General features: G+C 43.0%; 1 protein-coding gene across 1 annotated transcript in view; it reads left to right on the forward strand.

The window, feature by feature from the left end:
* Positions 1-24,011, forward strand: part of LOC137537854 (mucin-2-like) — a 59,123-nt gene extending 35,112 nt beyond the window's left edge. The window contains exons 5-7 of the mRNA XM_068259805.1: positions 7,032-7,176; positions 15,979-16,022; positions 23,812-24,011. Of these exons, the coding sequence (XP_068115906.1) occupies positions 7,032-7,176; positions 15,979-16,022; positions 23,812-24,011 (389 nt within the window). The remainder of the gene's footprint in view (positions 1-7,031; positions 7,177-15,978; positions 16,023-23,811) is intronic.
* Positions 24,012-25,024: the final 1,013 nt, after the last annotated feature.

Raw genomic sequence — 25,024 nt, forward strand, 5'->3', positions numbered from 1 at the left:
ACAGAGCTGTGCTCCCGCAAGGAGCAATTCCAATAGTTCAAAGAAAAGTAGCCGGAGGCCAATAGTCCAAAGAGAGGAAGCCAGAGGCATTGACCTCCTTCTTCGCTATCCCCCAAGTATATGTGTACTCTCCATAGAATGACGTTTGAGCCATTATTGCATACCTATGTGCCCGACTGCTTCTCTTTGGACTATATAAGTATTGTACTGTCTACAGGCCTGAGGGCCAAAAACCCAATAAGGCCTCACTGGGATTTTTTAGTGGAACGCAATATGAAACTGTATAAATCATTTCATATACTCCACACCATGAATGCTTATCCTTAGGGGCAGACCTCCATATATAAAAGAAGGTATCCTCGCAAACAGTTTGTGGAAATACTCACATCTAATGTGGAGAGCCTTTCTGCAGTGATATACCACCGCATCCACGTTTTTGTCATTTCTTTACAGTAGCATTAATTGAGCTACTGGGAAACACACTTCCAAAGTGACTCTAGGTCATCTAGCTATGATTTTTATATTTATCTTAGTATTGTGGGGATTTCAGCTTCTCGGTGGACGGTAATAGCTGTGATTTTCTCACTAACATTTATATATGGCCTCTCTCAGTGGTTTGCTGCAGCAACTCACACAGATGGTCCAGAACTGAACCTCATCCCTAACCTTATTTGCTCTCTTGACAACTTTTCTTACACTCCTATCTCATTCTCTGGCCATATTCTACTAACAGTCACCTTCAGTCCATCCACTCCTTCCCAGACACACACCTGAGCACAAACTATGAAAACTTAGATCTTCACTTCCTATCTGATGCTTTGCAAATCCTACTCACAAGTCCCTTAATCACTGATCCCAAGACAGCAGCCACACTACCACTGGACTGTGACACCTGAGGAAGGGCTGTGCTCGAAACATGTCGTGTGCCTCTGTTTGCTACTGAATACAGTGATTTGCTAAAGCCAGTTGTGTGCTGTCTCCATTTGTATCTTTAACACTACCACTGGACTGTGTGCCTCCTCGTGAACAATGATGAGCAAAAATGCAGATATTCTTTTTGCATTCATTTTTGCGAAAATAATTTAAGATTCAACTTTCGAGTGAAAATGCCATTGAAAATCATTTTGTAATAAGTTTGTGATTTTTTTGCATTTTTTATGCTGATTTTTTTTTTTTTTGGTGTGCTTTTCACAAATCTTTGAAGTAAAAATAAAGTGTCTCACTAAATTTTGCTTCGGAAAGAAGCATTTGTTTTCTTCCACCATATTGCAAAAATCCAATGTATTTTCGCAAATATTTTCATGAAATCGAAAATAGCATTTTTGATGGAAAATTACTTTGATGAAAATTTTCAAGCAACTCTGCTCATGAAAACCCAACCTCATCATATCAACAGAAAACCCTGGTGGGGCTGGAGAAAAAAGCAATACAAATGGCAACTTCTGCGCATGCAAACAAGTCATTCAGCAAGAGATCTAGTTGCTCGCGCCTGATATAAGACATCTATAAACAGATGACCAGCCCTTGTTCTGCCTCCATGTGTGTGATACGTGGGAATTAGCAAAGTGCAACTTTTGTCTTGTTACAAAACAAGGAATTTGTGACTTTCACCACCACATACGCAAGAAGCAATAGGTAACTAGATCCATTGCTCAATGACAACTGGGGTGACACTAGCACTTCATGCATTTGCCTGACCAACCTCCCTGGTTGATGGCAGGCCTGGCTAGTTCAGTATAGTTATAGTGTGGTTATTAATGCAGAAGTAAACTGAAAGTGGTGGCGGGCAAGTGGGAAAAGGGCGATTGTTGCAACTTGTCATTGGAGGCTTTTATAAAATAGCATTGTATTTTGTGGTGCTATTCCAGTGGCGAGCTATTATGTTCTGTTTTGTCAACCACAAAAAACAATGGGTGCCAATAACTTTTATGGGCCCCCAATAAATGGAGTACTTAAACCCACATTGGCACTTAACAGAGCTTTCTGGCCAATTAAGTCCATTTTGCCATTACTGATTATGAGTTTATTTACCACTAACCTCCCCCCTTCTTTGCAGGGGCGTAACTACAAACCTCGGTTACCCCTAACAAAACTTTGATGCCCTCCTCCAGTGTTCTGCCCCTAATCTTCACACCTATGACAAGCATGGCCACAAAAACACCTGATGCGAAGCATGGATCATGGACTCCTTTATCTGAAGGAGTGAAGTAGTATTTGGGGCCCCCCAACAGCTCTGGGCCCCCCAGCGGTTTCAGGGGCTGCTCCTCTATAATTATACCACTGCTCATGTGCATTTGAAGATGTGAATTGACAGTACTGCATGAAGAGTAATAATGAGGGTTGGACTGACGCAGTTATTCTGCTCATAGCAGACCATTAAAGGGCAAATATAATAATAAAAATGTTATAAAATCACAATGTACAAATATTGCCTAATATTTGTACTAATTAATAGCTTTGTAAACAGTTTCCCATTTTTTTAAGTTTTAGCTGCATTGGCACAATCCATTAGCGGGGGCGAGACAGTATTTTATGTAAAATGTGACATCACAGCCAGTGCTGGTCTCTGCACTTCTCAGAAGAGTACAAAGTATTTTTCTTTGACAGAATACTCAGATAGCTCATGGTGACCCAGAACCACAAGTAAAGTGTTTCAATAAGGTAAATTTGTGTTCAGAGTTGGTTTTTAGTAAGAGGGCTTTTTGGTGTTTTTTAACCGCTTATACTTTTTTAGTGGTTCTGGTTCACCAGGAGCTATTTGGGTTCTGTAGTACTGATCCAAGCACTATCCCATAGAGCCATATCAATCCATGCCATGCACTGATTAGGACCAAAAAATTCTAAACAAGCCAAAAACCCAATAAGGACTCACTGGGATTTTTCGGTGTAGCGCAATGTAAATTGTATAAATCATTTGATATACTCCACACCATGAATGCTTAGCCTTAGGGGCAGTCCACTATATATAAAAGAAGGTGCCTACTTCTTGGCAACCACCAAAACAGTTTGCGGAAATACTTACATCTAATCTGGAGTGCCTCTCTGTGGTGAAATCCCACCCCATCTGGATTTTGAAAAATATTTTATAACATGCAAGGAAGAGATAAGCAGGGGAAGATTTACAGAAACTACTTACTTAGGAATACCTAGACAAGCTATTCTCATCCCAGTTTAAAACAAACAAACAAACAAACAAAAAATATGTTTATTGAGATTTGTCCTTTAGTGATGGCAGAACCATTTGCCGGGTGAACAGTTCCTGGTGAACAGCCACAGTTTGCGTCTAATGCAAACTATACGGGCCATTCACAACTTCCCTATCCTTTTCCATGGAGCCATTTTCTGACCCTTCACCCTGAACTCACATGGGGCAGGATGGCCAATCAGACAGGATCACCACCAGGGGCATGCCCATCCTATAAAAGGCACAATCCTAGCAGCCATTTTCCCTCTTCCTGTACTCAGGGTAGGGAGAGGAGCTGCTTCTGCAGATACAGGAACAGTGTTAGATGGGCTCTATGGTGATATTGTGCTGTCTAGCTGCCTCCTAGGTCTTTTGCTACTTGTAGTGCACCAGCTAGGGACTCCCATTCCAGGACATCCTGGAGCAGAACAGGAAAGTGGCTGGACATTTCCAATGATCCTACATGGCCATGGCTCGCCTTGCTGAGATTCAGCTGCAACACAAAATGCATGTGAGGTGCCTTATTTGCTACAGATCCATTAGATGGAATTTGGTGTTTCTTTTGTAGGATAGGTTGTACCAGCAGCCACGTGCAGAGTACCTGTGTTCACTGGTTAGTAGAACAGTCTCTGGGGATATGGGTTATTTTTTTCTGAGGCAACAGGTGCTCATCTATAATGCCTGCAGGCTGATGCATCCTTTTGAGGAGACGAGTGATCTGGTCAGCCACAGCAAAAGCACCATTAGTGACATCATGCCTTACATCTTTTTTTCTGGAGCGTGCTATGCGAAGTGTCCTTGACCAGGCTGTGGATGAGCTGGAGTGTGAAGTGGAGGAACACTTTATGCTGTCGTCATTTGGAGAGGGGCCAATATCATTGGTTGTTCACGGGCAGAGGGAGGAGAACGAAGATGAGTCAGAGGAGGAAGATGATGGCTGTGATGATGAGGAAAAGCTAGAGAAGAAGGCTTCCTGTGGTCTTCTTACTTTTCTGTGGACCCTGGTCTTGTCTGTGGCTGGAGGGAACAAAGGTGGAGGACGTTGCCCTGGATGAGGAACAGGAGCTGGAGTCCTCTGCCCAAACCTCATTATAATGGGGCAGTTCATGCTGACTAGTCTGAGGAAGAATACCGTATCAAAACCATGAAAAAGATGGAACTGCACTGGGTGTAATACTGTCCTAAATTAGTTTTAATGCATTATTACCTGTCCCTGACACTGTTACTCCTGGCCTCAACTCTGCCATGGCCACAGGCACAGCTATAATGCACCATCTGCCACCACCCAGTATGTCATTTGCTTCTACTTCAATTGGCTTTAGCCCTCCACAAAAAAATAATATGAAGACTCTGGAGCATGCCATTTACTTCTGGCCTGCCTGATACAGAGATTGAATTTCGTATAGGTATTCATCAGGGAACTACTCAATTTTCAGGCCTAACCTAGTGTGGTTGCTATTTCTAATGTTTAGGCAGGTAACTGCTCTATTTTTTCGGGCTCACCTAGTTTGGCTGCCATTTCTAACGTTTAGCCAGATGACTTGTTAATGTTTCAGGCCTCATCTAGTGTGGCTGCTATTTCTAATTGTAACCATCCTCTGAGGTACTAGGTAAGATGTATTAGGGGCCATAGAGGTGCCTCATCTAGTGGCCGGGGCATATGCGCTGCGTAATATGTTGGCACTTTATAAATACAATAAATAAATATGTGATCTTCTGCAGAAGAAAGCTATTAGTTCCCATAATACAGAAGAGGTGGTTGATTTGTTCACTCTGCATATCACTTCTGCATGCCACAGTAACCGAAAAAATTTTTCCACCTCTGCATGCCAGAAGTAATATACATTTTTTCAATAAAATAAGGTTAGGTTACACCATGCCTCATGCCCACCTTGGCCACAGGGACAGCTACCCCGCACCACCTTCAGCACGACCCAATATGTCATTTGGTCCTACATAAATTGCAATCTGACAAATTATTTGCCTGGTGCTTGCCAGTAAAATATTTTTTTTTCCAATGAAATAACTTTAAAATGTAATAATTTTGCCTGCTACACCATGCCTCATGCCCGCCTTGGCCACAGGGACAGCTACCCCGCACCACCCAGTATGTCATTTGGTTCTACTTAAGTAGCAATCTAATAAATTATTTGCCTGGCGCCTGCCAGAAATATAAACTTTGTAAATGACATAATTTATGTAAAATGTAATAACTTTTCCCATTACAGCAGGCCTCATGTCTGCCTTGGCCACAGGGACAGCTATCCCGCACCACCTTCAGCACCACCCAGTATATCATTTGGTCCTTTTTAAATTATTTTCCTAGCGCATGACAGTTTTAATTTAAAAATTAGTAAAAAATTACCGGTAGTAAAAATGTAATATACAATGCTTGATATATTAGGCCTTTCATACAGTGGATGCAAATGTTATACACCACCACTAACGCCAGCTGACATGACATATTGTTTTTAAAAGTGTAATACATAAATTTGGAATTACACATATTTCAGGCCTCTCTAAGGATCGGCGTTCTTTTCCATTGGGCAGGAAGGATGGTGTGGCTGTAGTCTGTAGAGTGGCGTTTTCACACCTCTCATACAGTGGATGCAATTATAATGTTGCACACCAGTTGACATCATCATTACATATTTGAAATACAACATTTTGATGACGTACAATTTTTAAAAATGTAATACATACATTTGGAGTGACACATATTTCAGGCCTTTTTGAGGACTAGCGTTCTTTTCCATCGGTCAGAAAGGATGGTCTAGCTGTAGATTGAGATCATTAGCAATGAGGCATGTTGAGTTGTAATATTTGAAACGTGGACATTTTAGGTCACCTATCCACCTCCACCATGGCACTGTCTAGGTTTTCAAAACACTTTTTTTTAAATAAATTGCGACTACAAAGATGCCTTGAGGGTTTCAGATGTTCACTTGCCATTTAAGTCATGGAGCTCGCTGTAAATGATCAGTTCATTAAAGGGAACTAGAGGCCCAGAAAAAAGAATTTATACATACCTGGGGCTTCCTCCAGCCCCATACGCACGGATCGCTCCCAGTCCTCAGCTTCCTGTATCCGGCAGTCCCGGGTCCCGTAGTTTCGGCCAGTCGTCGGCAGCACGCGGCCAATCGTCCGCATCACAGGGGCTACCGGCATACCCTTACGCGTGCGGCTGCATAGTGCGCAGCCGCAAGCGTACGGGTATAAAGGGAGCCCCTGTGCATGCGGATAATTGTCCGCGTCCGCCGGAAGTGACGGGACCCGGTACCGGCGATCCAGGAAGCGGAGGATGGCGGCGTGGGAGCGATGCAGGCTTATGGGGCTGGAAGAAGCCCCAGGTATGTATGAAATCTTATTTCTTTTTTTAACTCTGGCATCTCTGGTTCCCTTTAATGTTCGCATTAACGTTTGCAACCGCCTTCGGGCACGGGAAATCACGATGTTCAGACACAAACATCCCTCTTGTCTGATAACCTCTGAGATCATATTGCTCAGGGCTAGGTCCCATTAGTAATGTACAATTAAAGTCAGAATTTTACATACACTTTGAATGTTATTTAACTAACATTATAGCCTCACAGATTTTAGAATTTTCCAGACTGTGTAAAGGCACTTGTGACCCCCTGACAACTGACTACATATAGCATTGAAGCTAGAAAATCAATATTATGGTCAGGAAACTATTATTTGTAAATAAATATGAAGTGTTTGTAATCCTCTCACTTCGGGTTCCTCCTAGGCATTATTATCAGTCTCAGCATAAACATTCTTGAAAGTTGTGTTTTAATAATATTTATATATATTTATAAAAGTTGATTTCCTGTGTTTTCCTCAGGCTGCTATCCAACATGCCCCTCTGATAAACCATATTACGAGGAATTCAGCATGCAATGTGTAGCAGTGTGTGGATGCTATGACCAGATAGGAAAATATTATAATATTGGAGAAAAAATAGAATCTTGTACCAACTGTGAGATATGGTGAGTAGTCATAAGTGAAATGGATTGTCTCTGTTTAATGGTTATTTAGGTTGCCTGTAACGGGCGTAACAATAGTCCCTGCAAATGATGCATCTGCAGGAGGGCCCAGAAGCCACAGGGGACTCCTTATGGGGAGAAGTTTCTTTTTCCTGTCCTGAGAGACTGACAACTAAATTGTATTGTTTCATCAAACAAAGCAAATTGTGTCTACTATCTTTCAAAACGTAATAATCTTCTACACTCATGTTATGAAGAGTTTTTATTGACAAATACAAACGTTTTTACCTTTTGATAATTCTTTTGATACAATAAAGTGTGATTTAGAACTTTTTAAACTCCAGAATTGTATTGTAGTTTCATCACTCAAACAGATCCTTCTATATATAAACCAGACTGACAACTAAGGGCATGTAGTGAAAAAGCTTTCTGCTCCCTGCACAGTTGTTTTAATGACTTTATCTGCTGAGCCACTGATTAGGTAGCATACAAAGTTTTGCAGACAAAGCTTTGTAGACAGTCCCTATTCAATGTTCTGCAGAGTCTTGTGTACAGTACTGTTCTACCCCCGGCCTTTCTATCACTCCCTAAGTGCCCTGTACTGTAGTTATGCTACAGAGTCTGCAGAGCCAGTTCTGCGCCATCAGAGATGGACAGAGGGAGTGTAATAAGCTGAGGCTGGGAGAACATTCGTCCGTTGGCTTTCTGTATGCCTTTTCTGCACACCATGGGCTTGATTCACAAAGCCGTGATAATTCTTATCACGGTAGCGCTAGCGTTATAGCGCGCGTAACATTTTTCGCACGCAGCTGCGAATTTGCACCCAAAATCGCATCCGTTTTCACGCAAAACGACTGTGATTTCACGTGCAAATTTGTGTTTGCGCGTAAAATAGTTACGCGCATTATAGCGTGCGCCAAAACACTAGAGGGACCGTGATAAGAGTTGTCACGGCTTTCTGAATCAAGCCCCATGTGTGTCTGTATGCGTGTTTTATCACAGAAGCCAGTGTTATTGATAGAGAAAATGTGTGCAGTGCATCACTGCTGTTTTTGCATGGGGAAAAAAAACCTTAAAGTGTGCACAAGCCAATGTAATTAACATTGGGTCTCAGTTTACCTGTTCAAGTGAGAGGGGAGGGGGCCCCATCCAAAGTTTTGCGGGGGGAGGGGAGGGGGGGTGTCTGGTTGATTTCTAGTTACGCCACTGGTCCGTGAATAGGGCTTTGGTGGGGGAGAGCAGGTGCATCTCCCTTGAAGAAAGGACCAAAGAGTGAGATCTGACTTGAAAAATAACCACTCCTCACCTAGAACCTGGAAGCTTCATTCTCTGATGATGAGGTCTTTTTAGGAATTATGAATAAGAAGGTGCTTGCTCAATGCATCACTTCTGTTCAGTGAGTAAATATGCATGTCAAATCATACCTTTATTTTGCTGAAACACCAAGCATACATACAGAGCTGCTATAAGCAAACCCAGCCCACTCTAAAATCAATGGTAAGTATGATTTTGCAATTTGGGGGTGATGGGGGGGGCAGAAGGTGGTCTTGGCCCCTTGTAGAATCTTCTAGGTTCTGGTTCTACAAAACTCTTACTTCTCAAGTCCTACCCATAGAGCCATATCGATACATGCCTTGTACTGTGGGATTAGATTGTGAGCCCCTCTGAGGGACATTTATAGAGGTTGGCCGAACATCAAATTTTGGGTTCCCGAAAGTTTTTTTTACAAACTGGCTGTTTGCTGCGGGCTCCATAGACTTAAATGGCAGGCGAACGGCCACCAACTTTAACGGTTAACAGCAAAGGCCCCTTACATGCTAGAACCACCAAATTTGCAGGGTATGTGGAGGGGGAAAGTGGGTACAAGAAGAACATTTTTCAAAAAGATCTTATAGTTTTTGAGAAAATCGATGTTAAAGTTAGAGGAAAAAAGTCACGATCTAAATATGGTAAAATTACAGTTACTGTATTAAAGTGGACCTGAACTCTTGCACAGGACAGAAAGAAAACAGAGAGAAATGCACCCTGAATGTATTTAGAGAGTTTAGCCTGTTTAATTCCCCCTCATATGTGTCTAATCACAAGTTGTAATTTGATCCTCCCCTGTGTCACATGACTGCCTATGGCAGATAAGCCTATTTGAAAGCACAAGCTGTAAACAATATGTCTGTGTCCATGAAATCAGGAAGTATAAACTGTGCAAATGTATTTTGGGATTTGTATCATCTGTAACAAATACATGTTTTTGTTTAAAGGTTATTATGCTGTTGTGTATCTTTTAGAGCAGAGGGAAGTTCTGAGTTCATATCCACTTTAACATGCATGTAAAATTAATTTGTTTTTCTGTTCATTGTTTTAAATAAAATAAATGATGGGGTCCCCCCTCCCGAGCCTCTTTAACCCCTTGCCCCCCATGCAGGCTGGGATGGCCAGAATGTGGAGCCCAGGCCGTGTAGGGCTTCACACCCTGACTATAACAACCCACGTGGTCCAGGGTATAAGGGGTTCTGGGGGGAGGGGCGGCCAAGCCTCCCCCTCCCCCCTCGGAGCCCTTGTCCAATCCATGGACAAGGGGCTCTTCCTCACCTCTGGTGCCCCAGGAGGATATGAGGGCGTCAACGTCCTGGGGGGGGGGGGGGTGTTCATGGTGGCATCTGGGAGTTCCCTTTAAGAAGGGGTCTCCCAGATGCCCACCCCCCTCCCAGGAGAAATGAGTATATTACTCATTTTCACAAAGGGTTAAATGAAATAAAAACACAGCGACTAAAAAAGTCCTTTAATATACTTAATTAACTAAAAATACTTATATGTACCTTTAAAAAAATGTTCCCATGCCAATATCCTCGCAAAAATGTTGTACGCCAATATCCTCTTATCTTGCGACCTTGGTTACATTGATTGAAGATCTCTGCGCACACAACGCTACACAGAGATGCTCACCGCACAGCTGATGAGTTAGCTGAGAGCAAAAGCATCTTTCAATTGTGGTTCCAAGTCTCCACATTGGTCTATTTACAGACCAGTGAGGGTCAGAAGGATCTTCATTAGTCTGTTAATAGACCAATGGGAAGATTTGGAGCCAGAATTCAAAAATGCTTTTGCTCTCAGCTTAGTTAGCTGAGAAGTGCATCAGCTGCGTGTTGAGCACACTCAGAAGGAGAACTTTAAAATCGATTTTCTCAAAAACTATAAGGTCTTTTTTTCCGTCCCATAGCAACTGCCCCCCCTCCACAAACCCTGCAATTTTGGTATTTCTAGCTTGTAAGGGGGCTTTGCTATTAACCACTAAAGTTGGCGGCTATTGACTTCAAAGTAAAAAATGTGCAAATGCAAACAGCAAACAGCCATTGTTCGCCAGGAACTATTTGCTTGTGAACTGTTCAGGCCATCTCTAGTTCACATTTAGTGACAAGACTATATGCTTTGTAAAGTGCAGCAAAAGATGTCAGCATAGTATAAATAGTAAATGCTTATTCACACTGTTTGTAGTGCGGTCACATAGAATTAGAATGCACCACGCATTGGGCTTGATTCACTAAGACAAATAGCATGCCTTATCAGAGTTAACACGTCTTATCAGAGTTGATACGCCTTATCAGAGTAGCATAGTGAGCGCTACGAACATATGCCTGCTAATTGGCAATGATGAAAGCTCCACTCGTCCTGCCCTGAGCCCCTGCGGGTCCAATCACTTTAAAGGACATTATCCCCATACTTTGATTGGCCCAATAGGCTTCCTGTCACTTGACAGGAAACTTGACAGGCAGCCTATTGGGCCAATCAAGGTGCAGGGATAATGCCCTTTAAAGTGATTGGACCCGCAGGGGCTCAGGGCAGGAGGAGTGGAGCTCTTCTCATTGCCAATTAGCAGGCATATGTTCGTAGTGCTCGCTATGCTACTCTGATAAGGTGTGTTAACTCTGATAAGGCATGTTAACTCTTATAAGGCACACTGTTTGTTATAGTGAATCAAACTCATTATGTGCAATCCGCATGTTAGCATGAACGTTCATTGGGCCATATGCAATTCACTTTTTCACCTGAGTTTTCTGCTAGGAGATAATTTTTCATCTTCAATTTAAAATAACTTTCCAGCACTTTTCAACTAAAAAAGTACCAATAAGTGGGTTAAAAATTATTTTGAGTATTTTCTTGCTTTCTTGTGGCTTAAAAGGCATTGTATTGACAAATCTAAAATTATCACCTGGGAGAAAACTCAGGTGAAAAAGGGAATTGCATATGGGCCATTGACTTTTATGTTACCACTCACATTCCAGAGAGCTTGCCCAAGCATTGGGATGTAATGCAACCAGGAACACTTTATCACACGGTTCATGTGATTTCCTGTCAGGTTGTATAGTGTTGCGGCCACCAACTTCTGTGTTATAAGATATCTCGCTATGCATCAGGAAACGCATACACAAAATCACAGTCAGGCCTCGTTCACATCTGCTGTGCTGAAAAACGTATGAAAGCGCGTGGTAATAAACGCATGCGCTTGTGCGCGCTTTAGTGCGCGTTTCTGTGCGTTGCGCTGCGCTTCTTTTAAGCATGTTTTGCTTGTTGTACCAGCAGCAGTTGTCAATAAAACTTTGTTTTTGTATGTAAATGTATTTTTTTCTCCAATTAGGGGTAAAAAACGAACGCGCTTCTATGCGCTAAAAAAGCGCACCCATTCACTTGCATTGATGTGCGCTTTCCAGCTCAACGCACAGAAATGCATGCAACCCTACGTTTCTGTAACGCTGCTCAGCGCAGCGCATAGATGTGAACCAGCTACATTTAGTTACATGGGAAAGTAAATACCTTGCTGATCGCACAGGGCAGTGCGCTGTAAAAAGCGCACAGAAACGGCCCTGATGTGAACGAGGCCTCATGCACAGGTTTTGTAGTGTGACTAAGCCGTTAATAATAAAGATGATATTAACTTAAAGTAGTATGAATCTCAGCATTTCTTTTTGTATCTATCCTCCTTCTGCTAAAATAACTTTTTAGGATGTTCCACAGTTTTATTTTATATTTGAATCTACTTTCTAAGTTTTTACTGTTTTATTGTTTTTTCTCAATGACACATTGATTGAAGTATGCCAGAGTTAAAATCTATGAACTCTTGACCTTTTTTATCTCTTTCCTGCTCTCAGGAACAATTTTCTGCTAGGAAAGTGTTTTATAGTTGTAATTTCTTATCAGTGAGTATTACACTGTAGTCTGATTCAGTCCTGACTGGAACTGCCACTTACATACCTGATTTTTAACTCTTTCAGGCAGAGAAAGGAAAAAAAAGGAACAGAGCATAGTTATTTGTGTGCTAGGCACTGTACATACACATACTATAGAGATTAGAGGGCGCTGCTCTTGATTGCTTAAAAATACCTTAGGCCACATACACACATCAGACCATAGTCTTTGGAAAATGAAAGATCACAGACCAATCTTACCACCCTTCATATAATATGAGAGCCATACCTTCACAGTCTTTTCTATGGAGCTGACCTCCCCATCAGAAAAAAATCTTTGCAAGATGCTGCACACAAAGATGCTGTACAGACACAAAAGATCAGTATCTGCAAAAGATCTGTTCCTGCCAAAAATCCATTCCTGCAAATTGCAATGATAGTCTATGAGATCTGCAGATCATCATACACACATGATTTAACTGACATTCATCTGCAGATCAGATTCACCAGGATGGATTTTCAGATCTGCAGATGATTGCTTGATCTGCAGATGAATGTCAGTTAAATCATGTGTGTATGATGATCTGCAGATCTCATAGACTATCATTGCAATTTGCAGGAATGGATTTTTGGCAGAAACAGATCTTTTGCAGATACTGATCTTTTGTGTCTGTACAGCATCTGTGTGTGCAGCATCTTGCAAAGATTTTTTTCTGATGGGGAGGTCAGCTCCATAGAATAGACTGTGTAGAGTATGGCTCTCATACTAAATGAAGGGTGGTAAGATTGGTCTGTGATCTTTCAGTTTCCAAAGACTATGGTCTGATGTGTGTATGGGGCCTTAGGATGGGGTATTCCAATTCTGGAAATATTACCCAAAGAGTCCAATCACAATTGAACTGGTATAACCTCACTTTCTCCTGCTGCTACCTATAAAGATGGGTTACACCCCTTATCCCACCTACACTGGCACAAAATATTATATAGAAAAATAGGTGCGCTAGGATGAATAGTAGATATTAATTATCACCAACTACAGTTCCTTGCAGGTAAAACATTCTTTATTATATAGTAAATTATCTATATCAAGTCACAGTATGAAATAAAATTGTATTTGTCAATATCAATGATAATAATGATTGTAACAATCTTCCACACACTCATACACACATAGGAGTTCTGGTTCCCTTTAAAACTTATAGGTCAACTATATATGAAACCATAAAAATTATATTAAAATTGCAAAAAATTGTGCGCACATAAAAACCAATGCAATTAACATCAGAGGAAAAAATAGGATTCGAAAAAATATCCTATATATAAAAAGATCTCTTCTATTTCTTGTGCAATGTCACAGTAAGTTCCGTCCTGTGGAGTGGTTCCTCACTATATAGACACCACTGATGGTAATATTGTAGCACTATTCACCTTATTATGCAGGATGCACAAAACAATTGAAGATTACAGATTACTCCGTCTGTTTCTAATCAATAAAGATATGCTCACCAGACCTTTTCCGTATAGTTTTCAGCCTCAACCCGGGTCTATATTGTCCGTTTACACAGATGGTTTCTCCGGACAGTGTCTTCCTATGCGGCAGTGAGCCGGTTTCCGTCACTTGTATACCGCTCGGATGCCGCCTGTGTAGTCCATGCTAATCTCCGGGGAGCGCTTCCGGTTTAGTGGTGATGCAGGGGAGACGTCACTAAGCCTGTGCGTCTCACCTCTGCTGCTGATGCCGCTTCCTTGCGCTCCACCTGGATCTCTGAATGAGATGATACACAGTATCACTTTGTGGATGTCGGTCGCGTTATTGAAGTATGAACGGAGCGCCCCTATCACTTATCCATACATCAAATCCAATGGATTGACATGTTTCGACTGTCTCAGCAGTCTTCCTCAGAATCATCATCATCAGAATCAATGATTCTGAGGAAGACTGCTGAGACAGTCGAAACATGTAAATCCATTGGATTTGATGTATGGATAAGTGATAGGGGCGCCCCGTTCATACTCCAATAACGCGACCGACATCCACAAAGTGATACTGTGTATCATCTCATTCAGAGATCCAGGTGGAGCGCAAGGAAGCGGCATCAGCAGCAGAGGTGAGACGCACAGGCTTAGTGACGTCTCCCCTGCATCACCACTAAACCGGAAGCGCTCCCCGGAGATTAGCATGGACTACACAGGCGGCATCCGAGCGGTATACAAGTGACGGAAACCGGCTCACTGCCGCATAGGAAGACACTGTCCGGAGAAACCATCTGTGTAAACGGACAATATAGACCCGGGTTGAGGCTCAAAACTATACGGAAAAGGTCTGGTGAGCATATCTTTATTGATTAGAAACAGACGGAGTAATCTGTAATCTTCAATTGTTTTGTGCATCCTGCATAATAAGGTGAATAGTGCTACAATATTTCCATCAGTGGTGTCTATATAGTGAGGAACCACTCCACAGGACGGAACTTACTGTGACATTGCACAAGAAATAGAAGAGATCTTTTTATATATAGGATATTTTTTAGAATCGTATTTTTTCCTCTGATGTTAATTGCATTGGTTTTTATGTGCGCACAATTTTTTGCAATTTTAATATAATTTTTATGGTTTCATATATAGTTGACCTATAAGTTTTAAAGGGAACCAGATCTCCTATGTGTGTATGAGTGTGTGGAAGATTGTTACAATCATTATTATCATTGATATTGACAAATACAATTTTATTTCATACTGTGACTTGATATAGATAATTTACTATATAATAAAGAATTTTTTACCTGCAAGGAACTGTAGTTGGTGATAATTAATATCTACTATTCATCCTAGCGCACCTATTTTTCTATATAATATACTGTACATACACATGTCTATCTGATCATATCACATTATCTTGGGTATCCTTCAAAGATTATTTACAGCATAAAACCTACTACCAAAAACAAAAAAGTTAAACTCAGCACATTCTTCTTCAGTGGGAAAGTTATATCCCAAGCCCAAAGTCGGGGAAGACTTACATTATCTTATTTATGATTCCTTATCAACTACAGTAAATAAACATTCCTGCCAATGCTGAAGTTCAGCTACATGGTAGAAGTTGAAACTGGAGACAGAATTCTCACTAGATGCAGTATAATATATAAAAACAGCAGCTACGCAAAACAATGCAATGGCGGTTCTCAGAGCAGATAAGCTTTAACACTTATGTGTAAATGGGTGAAAATTCTTGTGCACAAAAGCAAATATGATAACTGCATTGGTAATAAAAAGTAGGAAAACACATTTTATTGAATATTATGTCAGAGTTTAATCCCGCATTAAGCCTGAAACAGCTGTCTGCAAGTTGTATTGCATGGCTGTGTAAAACTAATAGACATGGTTTTTCATGTACATAAAGGATTAATTCATTCCTCTTATTCAATTAGTGGGCAGATATGATAGATTGGTGGCTTTCAGAAGGCAAGAATTTATTTAGCATGCATTTTGCATAAGGGGAAGTGGTGTGCTGAATTGTACTATCCTACTCAGTATGAGTTACCCTGGCTTCACTAGGTACTCAGTGAAACATATTGCTTTTTTTTCATTCCATGCATCTTCTTAACAGGTATGCTTTTTTATATTTCAGTGAATGCACAACTCGAGGTATTGAATGCCATTACGATGTAAATGGTAAGTTTCTATAAACAATAGTTTATTTCTCACACTGACTGATTCCATATAGTGGCTTCATGAAGTAAAACTGTGTTATACTGCATCTTCTATCAAATCTTAAAATACTGTAACTTAACCACTTAAGGACCGGCCGAGTTTTGGCAGATCTGTGCTGCGTGGGCTTTTCAGCCCGCAGCACAGATCGGGTAATAGGCAGGGCGATCAGACTGCCCCCCTTTTTTCCCCACTAGCGGGATGTCCTGCCGGGGGGTCTGATCGCCGCCGGCCATCTGCGTTTTGCGGGGGGGGCTCCTCAAAGCCCTCCTCCGCAGCCATTTCCGCCCTCACGCTGCTTACCTCCCTCTCTCTTTTCCTACGTAATGCGCAGGACGGACTTCCGTCCTGCGCATTGAAGGATAGGCTTCCGCCTATCAGATGCCGGCAATCCTCGGCCACTCAGAGGCAGGGGATCGCCGTTCTGCCTTACGGCTCTGCTGCGCAGCAGCGGCGTAAGATGTAAACAGCGGGGATTTCTTCCCCGCGTGTTTACATTTTGCCGGCGAGCCGCGATCGGTGGCTCTCCGGCTGTCCACGGAGACACCCTCTGTGAACTGACATGGAAAGGCCGCTTGATCGAGCGGCCGTTTCCATGGTAACCCACTTAAGACCTGCTGACGCCTATGGGCGTTAGCTGGTCGTTAGCTGGTTGTTAAAACCCAAAATAAAATTTGCAATAAAACAAAAGCAAAGTACAAAAATGAATATGAAACACTGTAGGACGGGTCTGATGTCATTTGATGGTATACTTACACTACACTGAAAAACATTGCCAGCTGCAGGACAAATTATCAGATGTACTTGTAATTAAAGTGGTATGAGACTGAGCATTTGTTCTTTCCTCTAAAAGATTCTTTACAGCAAAAAAGGTACTACCAGATAAAACATGGATAGCAGAACAACATTCAAACACTTAAACACAAAAAATTCTTCTTCAGCGGGAAGCTTAGCACCATTGCCAAACTTGTAGAAGTGGTTACAATAGTAGCTGAAAAGAAAATAAACAAGATAATATAAACACTGCTAAAAGTGTCTCAGCTGAATACAAGCTAAAAGTGTTCATTATAGGAGAAGACACTGTAATATATACAGCAGCTATACAATAAATTACAGTAGCAGCTTTCAGTGCAGATAAACTGTACTTTGCAAACTTATAATTTGTAAACCCGACAAAAATACGTGTGCACAAAGAGTTGTTTCCCTCTTGAATTACTCAGCAAATAAAGGAGAGCAAGTTCTTTGCTTCCTCCTTGGATACATCAGAAACTTTTCTGTATTGTTTACCAGTGCTGCTCATCAGGATTCCAGATATCCGTGTAACCCGGATACCCAAACTTTTTTATGCTATCCAATTCGGATTCCGGATTTTAAAAAAAAATGGCTAGCTATCTGCGGATATTTGGCCGAATAACCCGGATATCCGCGGATATTGCGGGTATCCGGATCCGAAATACTGTAACTAAGGAGATGACATCTTGGAGCCAATCAGAGGGCTCCCAGCAGAAGCCCTAGCAACCAATCACAGAGGGGAACCCTGGCCAGCCCCATCTGACCTCATTGAGCCAATCAGAGGGCTCCCAGCCTAAACCCTGGCACCCAATCACAGAAAGGAACACTGGCCAGCCCCCCTGTATAATAAGGAGGGCTGCCATGATGAGACGATATGTCTTAGCTTGCTGAATGCTCACTGAGAGACATGCTCCAGTGCTTGTGGTCTACCAAGGGCTGTACACAGTTATAAACCTAAAGCTGTACAGGGATTAACCCTTCACTACTATCACTACTCTATTGTTAAATCGTTAATTAGCTTGATTGATGTCATAGTGTGAAAGTCAGAGTGTGTGCTCCAGGGCTGCTGGGCCAAGGGCTGTACACAGGGATAAGCTGTTCAGTGATTAACACCTTCGCTATCACTACACTATTGTTAAATCATTAATTAGCTTGATGTCATTTGTGTGACAATCAGAGTGTGTGCTGCAGGCAGCTGCTATGTGTCTGTGTGTGTGTGCTGTGCACAGACCAGGCCACCTGCTGCCTGCTGGCCAGCTATTAGCCTTAGGTATAGGTTAGGTTAGGGATTAGGGAATAGGATTACTGTGTTACTGTGTAGTTAGTACTGTAGTACTGCAGTCAGTGTGCTAGTAGTTGTTAGAGTAGTAGTACTACTGTGTTAGCTTTCTACAGATCTGCTGTGCTGTGAGTGACAGTGTGACAGTTAGTGTGCACTAGTGTCTTCTCCTCTGCTGTCTGACTGTCACTCGGCACTTGGCACGTGTCACGCAGCACTTGGCACGTGTCACGTGGCAATTGCCAAGTGCCACGTGACACTTGGCAAGTGCCATGGGACACGTGCCAAGTGCCACGTGCCAAGTGCCACGTGACACGTGCCACGTGACACATGGTAAGTGCCAATTGCAACGTGCCACGTCCGGCATGCTCCTGGCACACATTACACCTGCTGCTGCTGCATTGCCCTGCTCCTGCTGCCTGTGCAGCTCCCACCGCCAGGCCAGGGTGCCACAGGCCACTGAAACCACTTATATTTAACCCAAAACACAATTGCTGTGTAATTTTTTGGAGGTGTCTTGGCTGAAAACTGTCATGTTCCAGTTGTGCGGTTGGACTTTGGACACAATGTGGGCTGCACGACCGCTGTCTGGAACCTAGGCCTAATGTTAATTGACAGCCATTTTTTTTGGGGGGGGGGATTTTAAGTCCCCACATCATCAATTAGTGTTCCCCTTTACAAAATAATGATGCTACATGCCTCATATACCCTAAAAAGCGTTTTTAAAGCAATTTAAAGGCCACTTTAAATTTGCCCGGATATTCCGGATACTAGAGTCGGATATTCGATTCAAATTTGGATTGGAAAACTTCGAAATTGGATGTCCGACCCAGATCGGATATCTGGGTATCTGGATCCGGGGCAATCTGAATTTTGAAAAGGGGTATCCGAGCAGCACTGTTGTTTAGACAGCTTAGTACAGCTCAACACAATCTGATAATTTTGGACAGCAATGGCAATTGTATCAATTACCAGCTAGAAAAAGTGAAAAGTTTGAGTATTAACCACTTAAGGACCAGGCCATTATGCACAGATCTGTGCTGCGTGGGCTCTTCAGCCCACAGCACAGATCTGGAATGAGGCAGGGTGACCAGACTTCCCCCCCCTTTTTTCCCCACTAGGGGGATGTCCTGCTGGGGGGTCTGATCGCCGCCGCTCTGTGTGGCCGAGCGGGGGGGGGGCTCATCAAAGCCCCCCTCCGCAGCGATTTTCGTTCTCCCTCCCTCCCCTACTTGCTGTGGGCGGCACAGTTTGGCGATCAGTCCTGCGCCGCCTCTGATAGGCTTCAGCCTATCTCATGCCAGCGATTCCCGGCCAATCAGAGGCCGGGAATCACCAATCAGCAGCAGCACCGTATGATGTAAACAGCGGGGATTTCTTCCCCGCGTGTTTACATTTAGCCTGCGAGCCGCGATCGGAGGCTTGGGGGCTGTTCACGGAGGCACCCTCCGTGAACTGACATGGACCGGGCGCTCAAACGACCGGCTGCTTCGATGGAAACATCACTTCGACCTGATAGACGGCTATCGGCGTTAGGCGGTCGTTAGGTATCTGAAGTCTTAAAAAAGTTAGATACTAACCTTAGTAGGGGGAAACCTCTGGATGGTCCAGAGGCTTCCCTGGTCTTCCTTTGTCCCCTCCATTTCTCCGCTGCGACGGTCTAAACAATATTCAACATGAATGTTGAATATTACTCCCAGCCTCTCTCCTCTCCATTGTCAGCTCTTAAAAACTTAGCAGCATCTGGCAACTGGGCTCCAAATCAGACAAGGAATTTCTATTTTCCTTTTACATCTTTGGAAGTTACCTAAATCCCTGTTTGATATCCATATGAAAGAAATCACTGTACTCTATTCTAATCTTACCTGGGAACGACCCTCTTATGCTGTTGCTTGAAATTAAAGATCCTTTCCAGGTATTAACTTTAAAATGAACCCGAGGAGAAAATAAACTGATGAGACATACAATGGTATCTATCCTCTTACTCCTAAAAATGACTTTTCTGTAGATATCCCATGGTGTTGTTTTATGCTTAAACATTTACAAAGTAGTTTTAATTAGGTTTAGTCAGTGAGGTGCAAATAATTTTGAGTCGATGCAGGATTATGCAAATTATGCAGCTTGAAAAATGGACCAATGGGATTTTTCTTATCTTCAGCAGGATTTGACTGGGTCATCTTCAAGCTGCTTAAATATGCACGCATAATACTGCATCAACTCGAAATGATTTGCATATCATTGACTATCTCTAGATTTATTGTTTTATTGTCTCTGTGCCTATGCAGTACGCCACAGGCAATGTGACTATGATTGACAGCTGCGCTTCGCGCAGCCGCAGTAAGGACGACCTTGGGGTCGGCCTGAATACAGTGCACAGAGACCGGGACAGCAGGGGGGGAGCAGAGGTGACAGCGTAGGACAGTCGGGTGCAAGGGGCTGGAGAAAGCCCCAGGTGAGTAAAGCTCATTTGTTATTTTTTTTCCCTGATAACTCCTTTAAAGAGGAACTGTAACGACAAAACGGCCCCTGGGGGGTACTCACCTCGGGTGGGGGAAGCCTCCGGATCCTAATGAGGCTTCCCACGCCGTCCTCCATCCGTCAGGGGTCTCGCTGCAGCCCTCCGTGCAGCTGTGACGTAATATTTACCTTCCTGGCTCCTGCGCAGGCGCTCTGACGGCTGTCGGCGCCGAAGTAGGCGGAAATACCCGATCGCCGTCGGGTCTGCTCTACTGCGCAGGCGCAAGTTTCCGGCGCCTGCGCAGTAGAGCGGACCCGACGGAGATCGGGTATTTCCGTCTATTTCCGTGCCGAAAGTCGCCACAGCGCCCCCGCTGGAGCCAGCAAAGGTAAATATTGAACTGACAGTCGGCACAGTCGCCGGCTGTTCGGAGGGCTGCAGCGAGACCCCCGTGGGACAGAGGATGGCGTGGGAAGCCTCATTAGGATCCGGAGGCTTCCCCCACCCGAGGTGAGTACCCCCCAGGGGATCTTTTTAATGTTACAGAGTCTCTTTAAGTGTCCCAGGGCTAAAATCTATGATCTTTTGACTTTTTATCTATCCGCTGCAGTAAAAATCTCTTCTTTACTAGGAAAAATGTTTTATGGCTGTAATTCCTTAAAAGTGAGGGGTAACCTATAATGTGACAAGTGACTGTCAAGAAAGAAACTGTCACTTACATGTCTGAAGATTAACTCTTTTAGGCAGAAAAAGAAAAAAAGGAAACACAACCTAGTTATTAATATGTTTGGCACTGTACATACACATGTTAATCTCATCATGTAACCTTGGGTACGCTTTAAATATACCACCAGAAATCTTTGTTGGATGGATCCCCATGTGCTACAATTTCAAGTGAAAAAATGCAATAATAGTACAGAGGCGCCAACAGGGTAAAAACAATATTTTTTTAAAATTGATAAAATGAAGTAGGTAGCGGTGGACTTACCCCTCAAACACAGACACAAAAAATTGCTGTTTTAAGCAAGAATCAGTTTATTTACATACTCCGAACAAGGTGCAACGCGTTTCGCGGGTATATCCCACTTCCTCAGGCAATAAATAGGAGCATATCACCAATGTGGTCCGGTACATAGCCTGGCGCCTCTGTGAAGAGGCACCAGGCTACGTACTGGACCGCATTGGTGATATGCTCCTATTTATTGCCTGAGGAAGTCGGATATACCTGCGAAACATGTTGCACCTTGTTCAGAGTATGTAAATAAACTGATTTTTGTTTAAAACAGCAAATTTTTGTGTCTGTTTTGGAGGGGTAAGTCCACCGCTATCTACTTCATTTTATCAATTTTAAAGAAATATTTTTTTTACCCTGTTGGCGCCTCTGTACTACTATTGCAGTTGTTTCCACCCCTGGTGGATGGGAATTCTTCCTTTTTACCGATCTACAGAGAGTGACTTCTTAATCCTGAGTGGGGACAGGTCTAATCTCCTCACCTGCCTTCATAGTGGTTACCTGGACGGTAACCCTTGTTTGTGAGTATAACCTACCTATACTTACCTTCCATACCCAATTTACAGTGCATACTACACTATACTGGGCTCTTGGCATCTTCCATTATATCATGTGAAAAGATGTCTCTCTACAGCTAAAAGTCCTTTTTTAAAATGTCTATTTTTATAACAAAAGCTGCAAAGCAAGAGCACTGTAGGTGTTAACAGTGCAAGTGGGGCGGTTGCTCTGCTTCAGGTTTCAAGGGAAATGCAAACAGACTAAACATTTTCAGAAATTTTACTTTAGTGAAAGTCTGCGTTGTAAAAAGTTGAAAGCAGTGTTTCCCAGTAACTTTTTGTTACTACAAAAGTGTTGAAGGGAAGGTCCAGGATGCTAAAAAAGTAAAAATCTATTTACCTGGGGCTTCCTCCAGCCCCTTGCAGCCGAACTGTGCCCTCACCGCAGCTCTGCACCCGCCAGTGGCCCAAGGTCTCCTCCTGTACAAAATGCCTCCTGCGCTTCAGCGTGCGGCTCACGGAGTCACGTTGACGTCATCCGGACTGTACTGCGCAGGCGCAGTAGTTCTGTGCCTGCGCAGTACAGTCTGGATAATGTCAGTGCGACAGGTCCGTGAGCTGCACACTAAAGCGCAAGTAGATGCCGACCTGGCAAGGTCGGCATCTGCATCGGGAGCCACCAGAGCTGTGGCGAGGGCACAGGACAGCTGCTTGGGGCTGGAGGAAGCCCCAGGTAAGCAGATTTTAACTTTTTAATCATCCTGGACCTTCCCTTTAAGTCAAAAGTTTTTACACAAGTAAAAAATAAATTTTGGTACTCATTGAGCTCTGTTCATTAGGGATGGTCATAACATTTTCAAAGAGTTCCGATTTACAAGTTTCTAATCGGAAATGGGCTTACCGTGGTGGAAATCGGTAAACAGGAATTCTGCAGAAAAGCATTTGGACCAACCAGAGAATGCAGAATTTTTCCACCGAAATTCGATTACCGATGTAATTTTAGACCAACCAGGAGACTGAAAGTATTATACCAATTACAAAATGCTGAATTTTTCATTGGAATTTGAATATCCTGGTAATTTTAGGCCAATCAGAAGACTTCAGAAGTATTAGGCCAATCAGAAATTGCAGAAGTTTACCCGGGTTGCCAATCGAAAATGTGGTTTTCGCATAAATGCGTACATCTGCAAAAAATAGCAGATTCTGCAATTTTTTAAACAATACTTTATACAATTATTTAACTTTATTGTCAAAAAAGTACCATTCTTCAGATAAAATTGGATTTCTGCGGAAATCCGCGTAATCGGAAAGACTGTTTTCGGGAAGTGTAAATTTTGTCAGAATTGGAAATCGGCATTCGCGACCATCCCTACTGCTCATGAAATTGTGATAACATTTCTGTGGACTGGTAGCACACAGCAATTTTACAGTTACATCAGCCAGTTATGTACAGTACATTGCACTAGCACTACCCAGACTGTGCTAATGCACAATGAGGTACAGATTGCCCAGAACTCCTAGGAGTGTGCAAGGGACTAATTGTACAATGTGGGCTATGTAGCAGTAAAATTGCTGCATGCTACCTGCCTGTATTTATGGTAGTAATGTGCAGATTTACATTCTATATTACCCTTTTACTAAATGCAAGACAATAGTACCAAATAACAGCATGACCTGAAATGGTGATTCTCATACTACAAACTCTTGTGTTTTAGCCTGTTACTGTGAATATCTTGGAAAGTTGTATAAATACAATCAAACTATTGAAAGTGGAAACTTTATGAATGGAACTTGCATCACTATTGTATGTGGAGTTAATGGGACCATAATTACAGAGATCTATGCCTGTGGAACTACGACTACTTCTACTACTACTACTACTACTACTACAACTACTACTACTACAGGTGTGTAGAAAATTACACTTTTTTTTTCTTTGGAACAACTCTGCTTTCTGGGACTTAATGCTATATGCTAAATTAGCCTAGACTATAATTGGGACATGAGACTATGACCATGGTAGGGATTAGATTGTAAGCTTTTCTGAGGGACAGGTAGTAACATGACTATGGATTCTATAAAGTGCTGTGCATGATGTCAGAACTATATACTGTAAATGCATGGCAATACTAATAAAAGTAGCTGTGATTAAAGACCACTGGTCCAAAACATTTAAGCTATCTGTGATTGATTGTCATTTTATTGGATACATCCACATTAAAGGCTGCTCAATTTGAGGCATTGCGTGGATCCTGTCCAGGTTCCAGCACTGCCAAACCTTGAGAGGAGTGAGCGCTGCAACTCACCTTTCTACTCATCTTAATATACTGCACCGTTGGTAAGCTCCCTTTGGAAACATTAACCACTTCCGGGTTTCGGGTGGTTTTGCTGATCTGTGCTGCGGGGGCTCTTCAGCCCGCAGCACAGATCAGATAGCAGCCAGGGCGATTAGACTTCCCCCCCTTTTTTCCCCACTAGGGGGATGTCCTGCTGGGGGGGTCTGATCGCCGCCGGCTGTTTGCGCTTGCGGGGGGGGGGGGGGCTCTTCAAAGCCCCCCTCCGCAGCGCTTTCTGGCCTCCTTCCCCTTACCTCCCTCTCCCTCCCCCTGTGAGCGGCCTATCAGATGCCGGCGATCCCCGGCCAATCAGAGGCCGGGGATCGCTGATCTCCTCTACGTATGTATGTATGTATGTTAACAGCGGGTTTACATTTACCCTGCGAGCCGCGATCGGAGGCTCGCAGGGTGTTCACAGAGACACCCTCCGTGAACTGACATGGAACGGCCGCTCGCCATGGAAACCACTTCAGGATTCAGGGGCGTACTTATGCGTACGCAGAATCCTGAAGTTGTTAAGCACACTTAATGGGAATGGCAGTCTGTTTGGCTTCAGAAGTGTCTAAATCAAACACCTAAACAAGGATGCAGC

The sequence above is a fragment of the Hyperolius riggenbachi genome, chromosome 11, assembly GCF_040937935.1.
Source record: "Hyperolius riggenbachi isolate aHypRig1 chromosome 11, aHypRig1.pri, whole genome shotgun sequence".
Lineage (NCBI taxonomy): Eukaryota > Metazoa > Chordata > Amphibia > Anura > Hyperoliidae > Hyperolius > Hyperolius riggenbachi.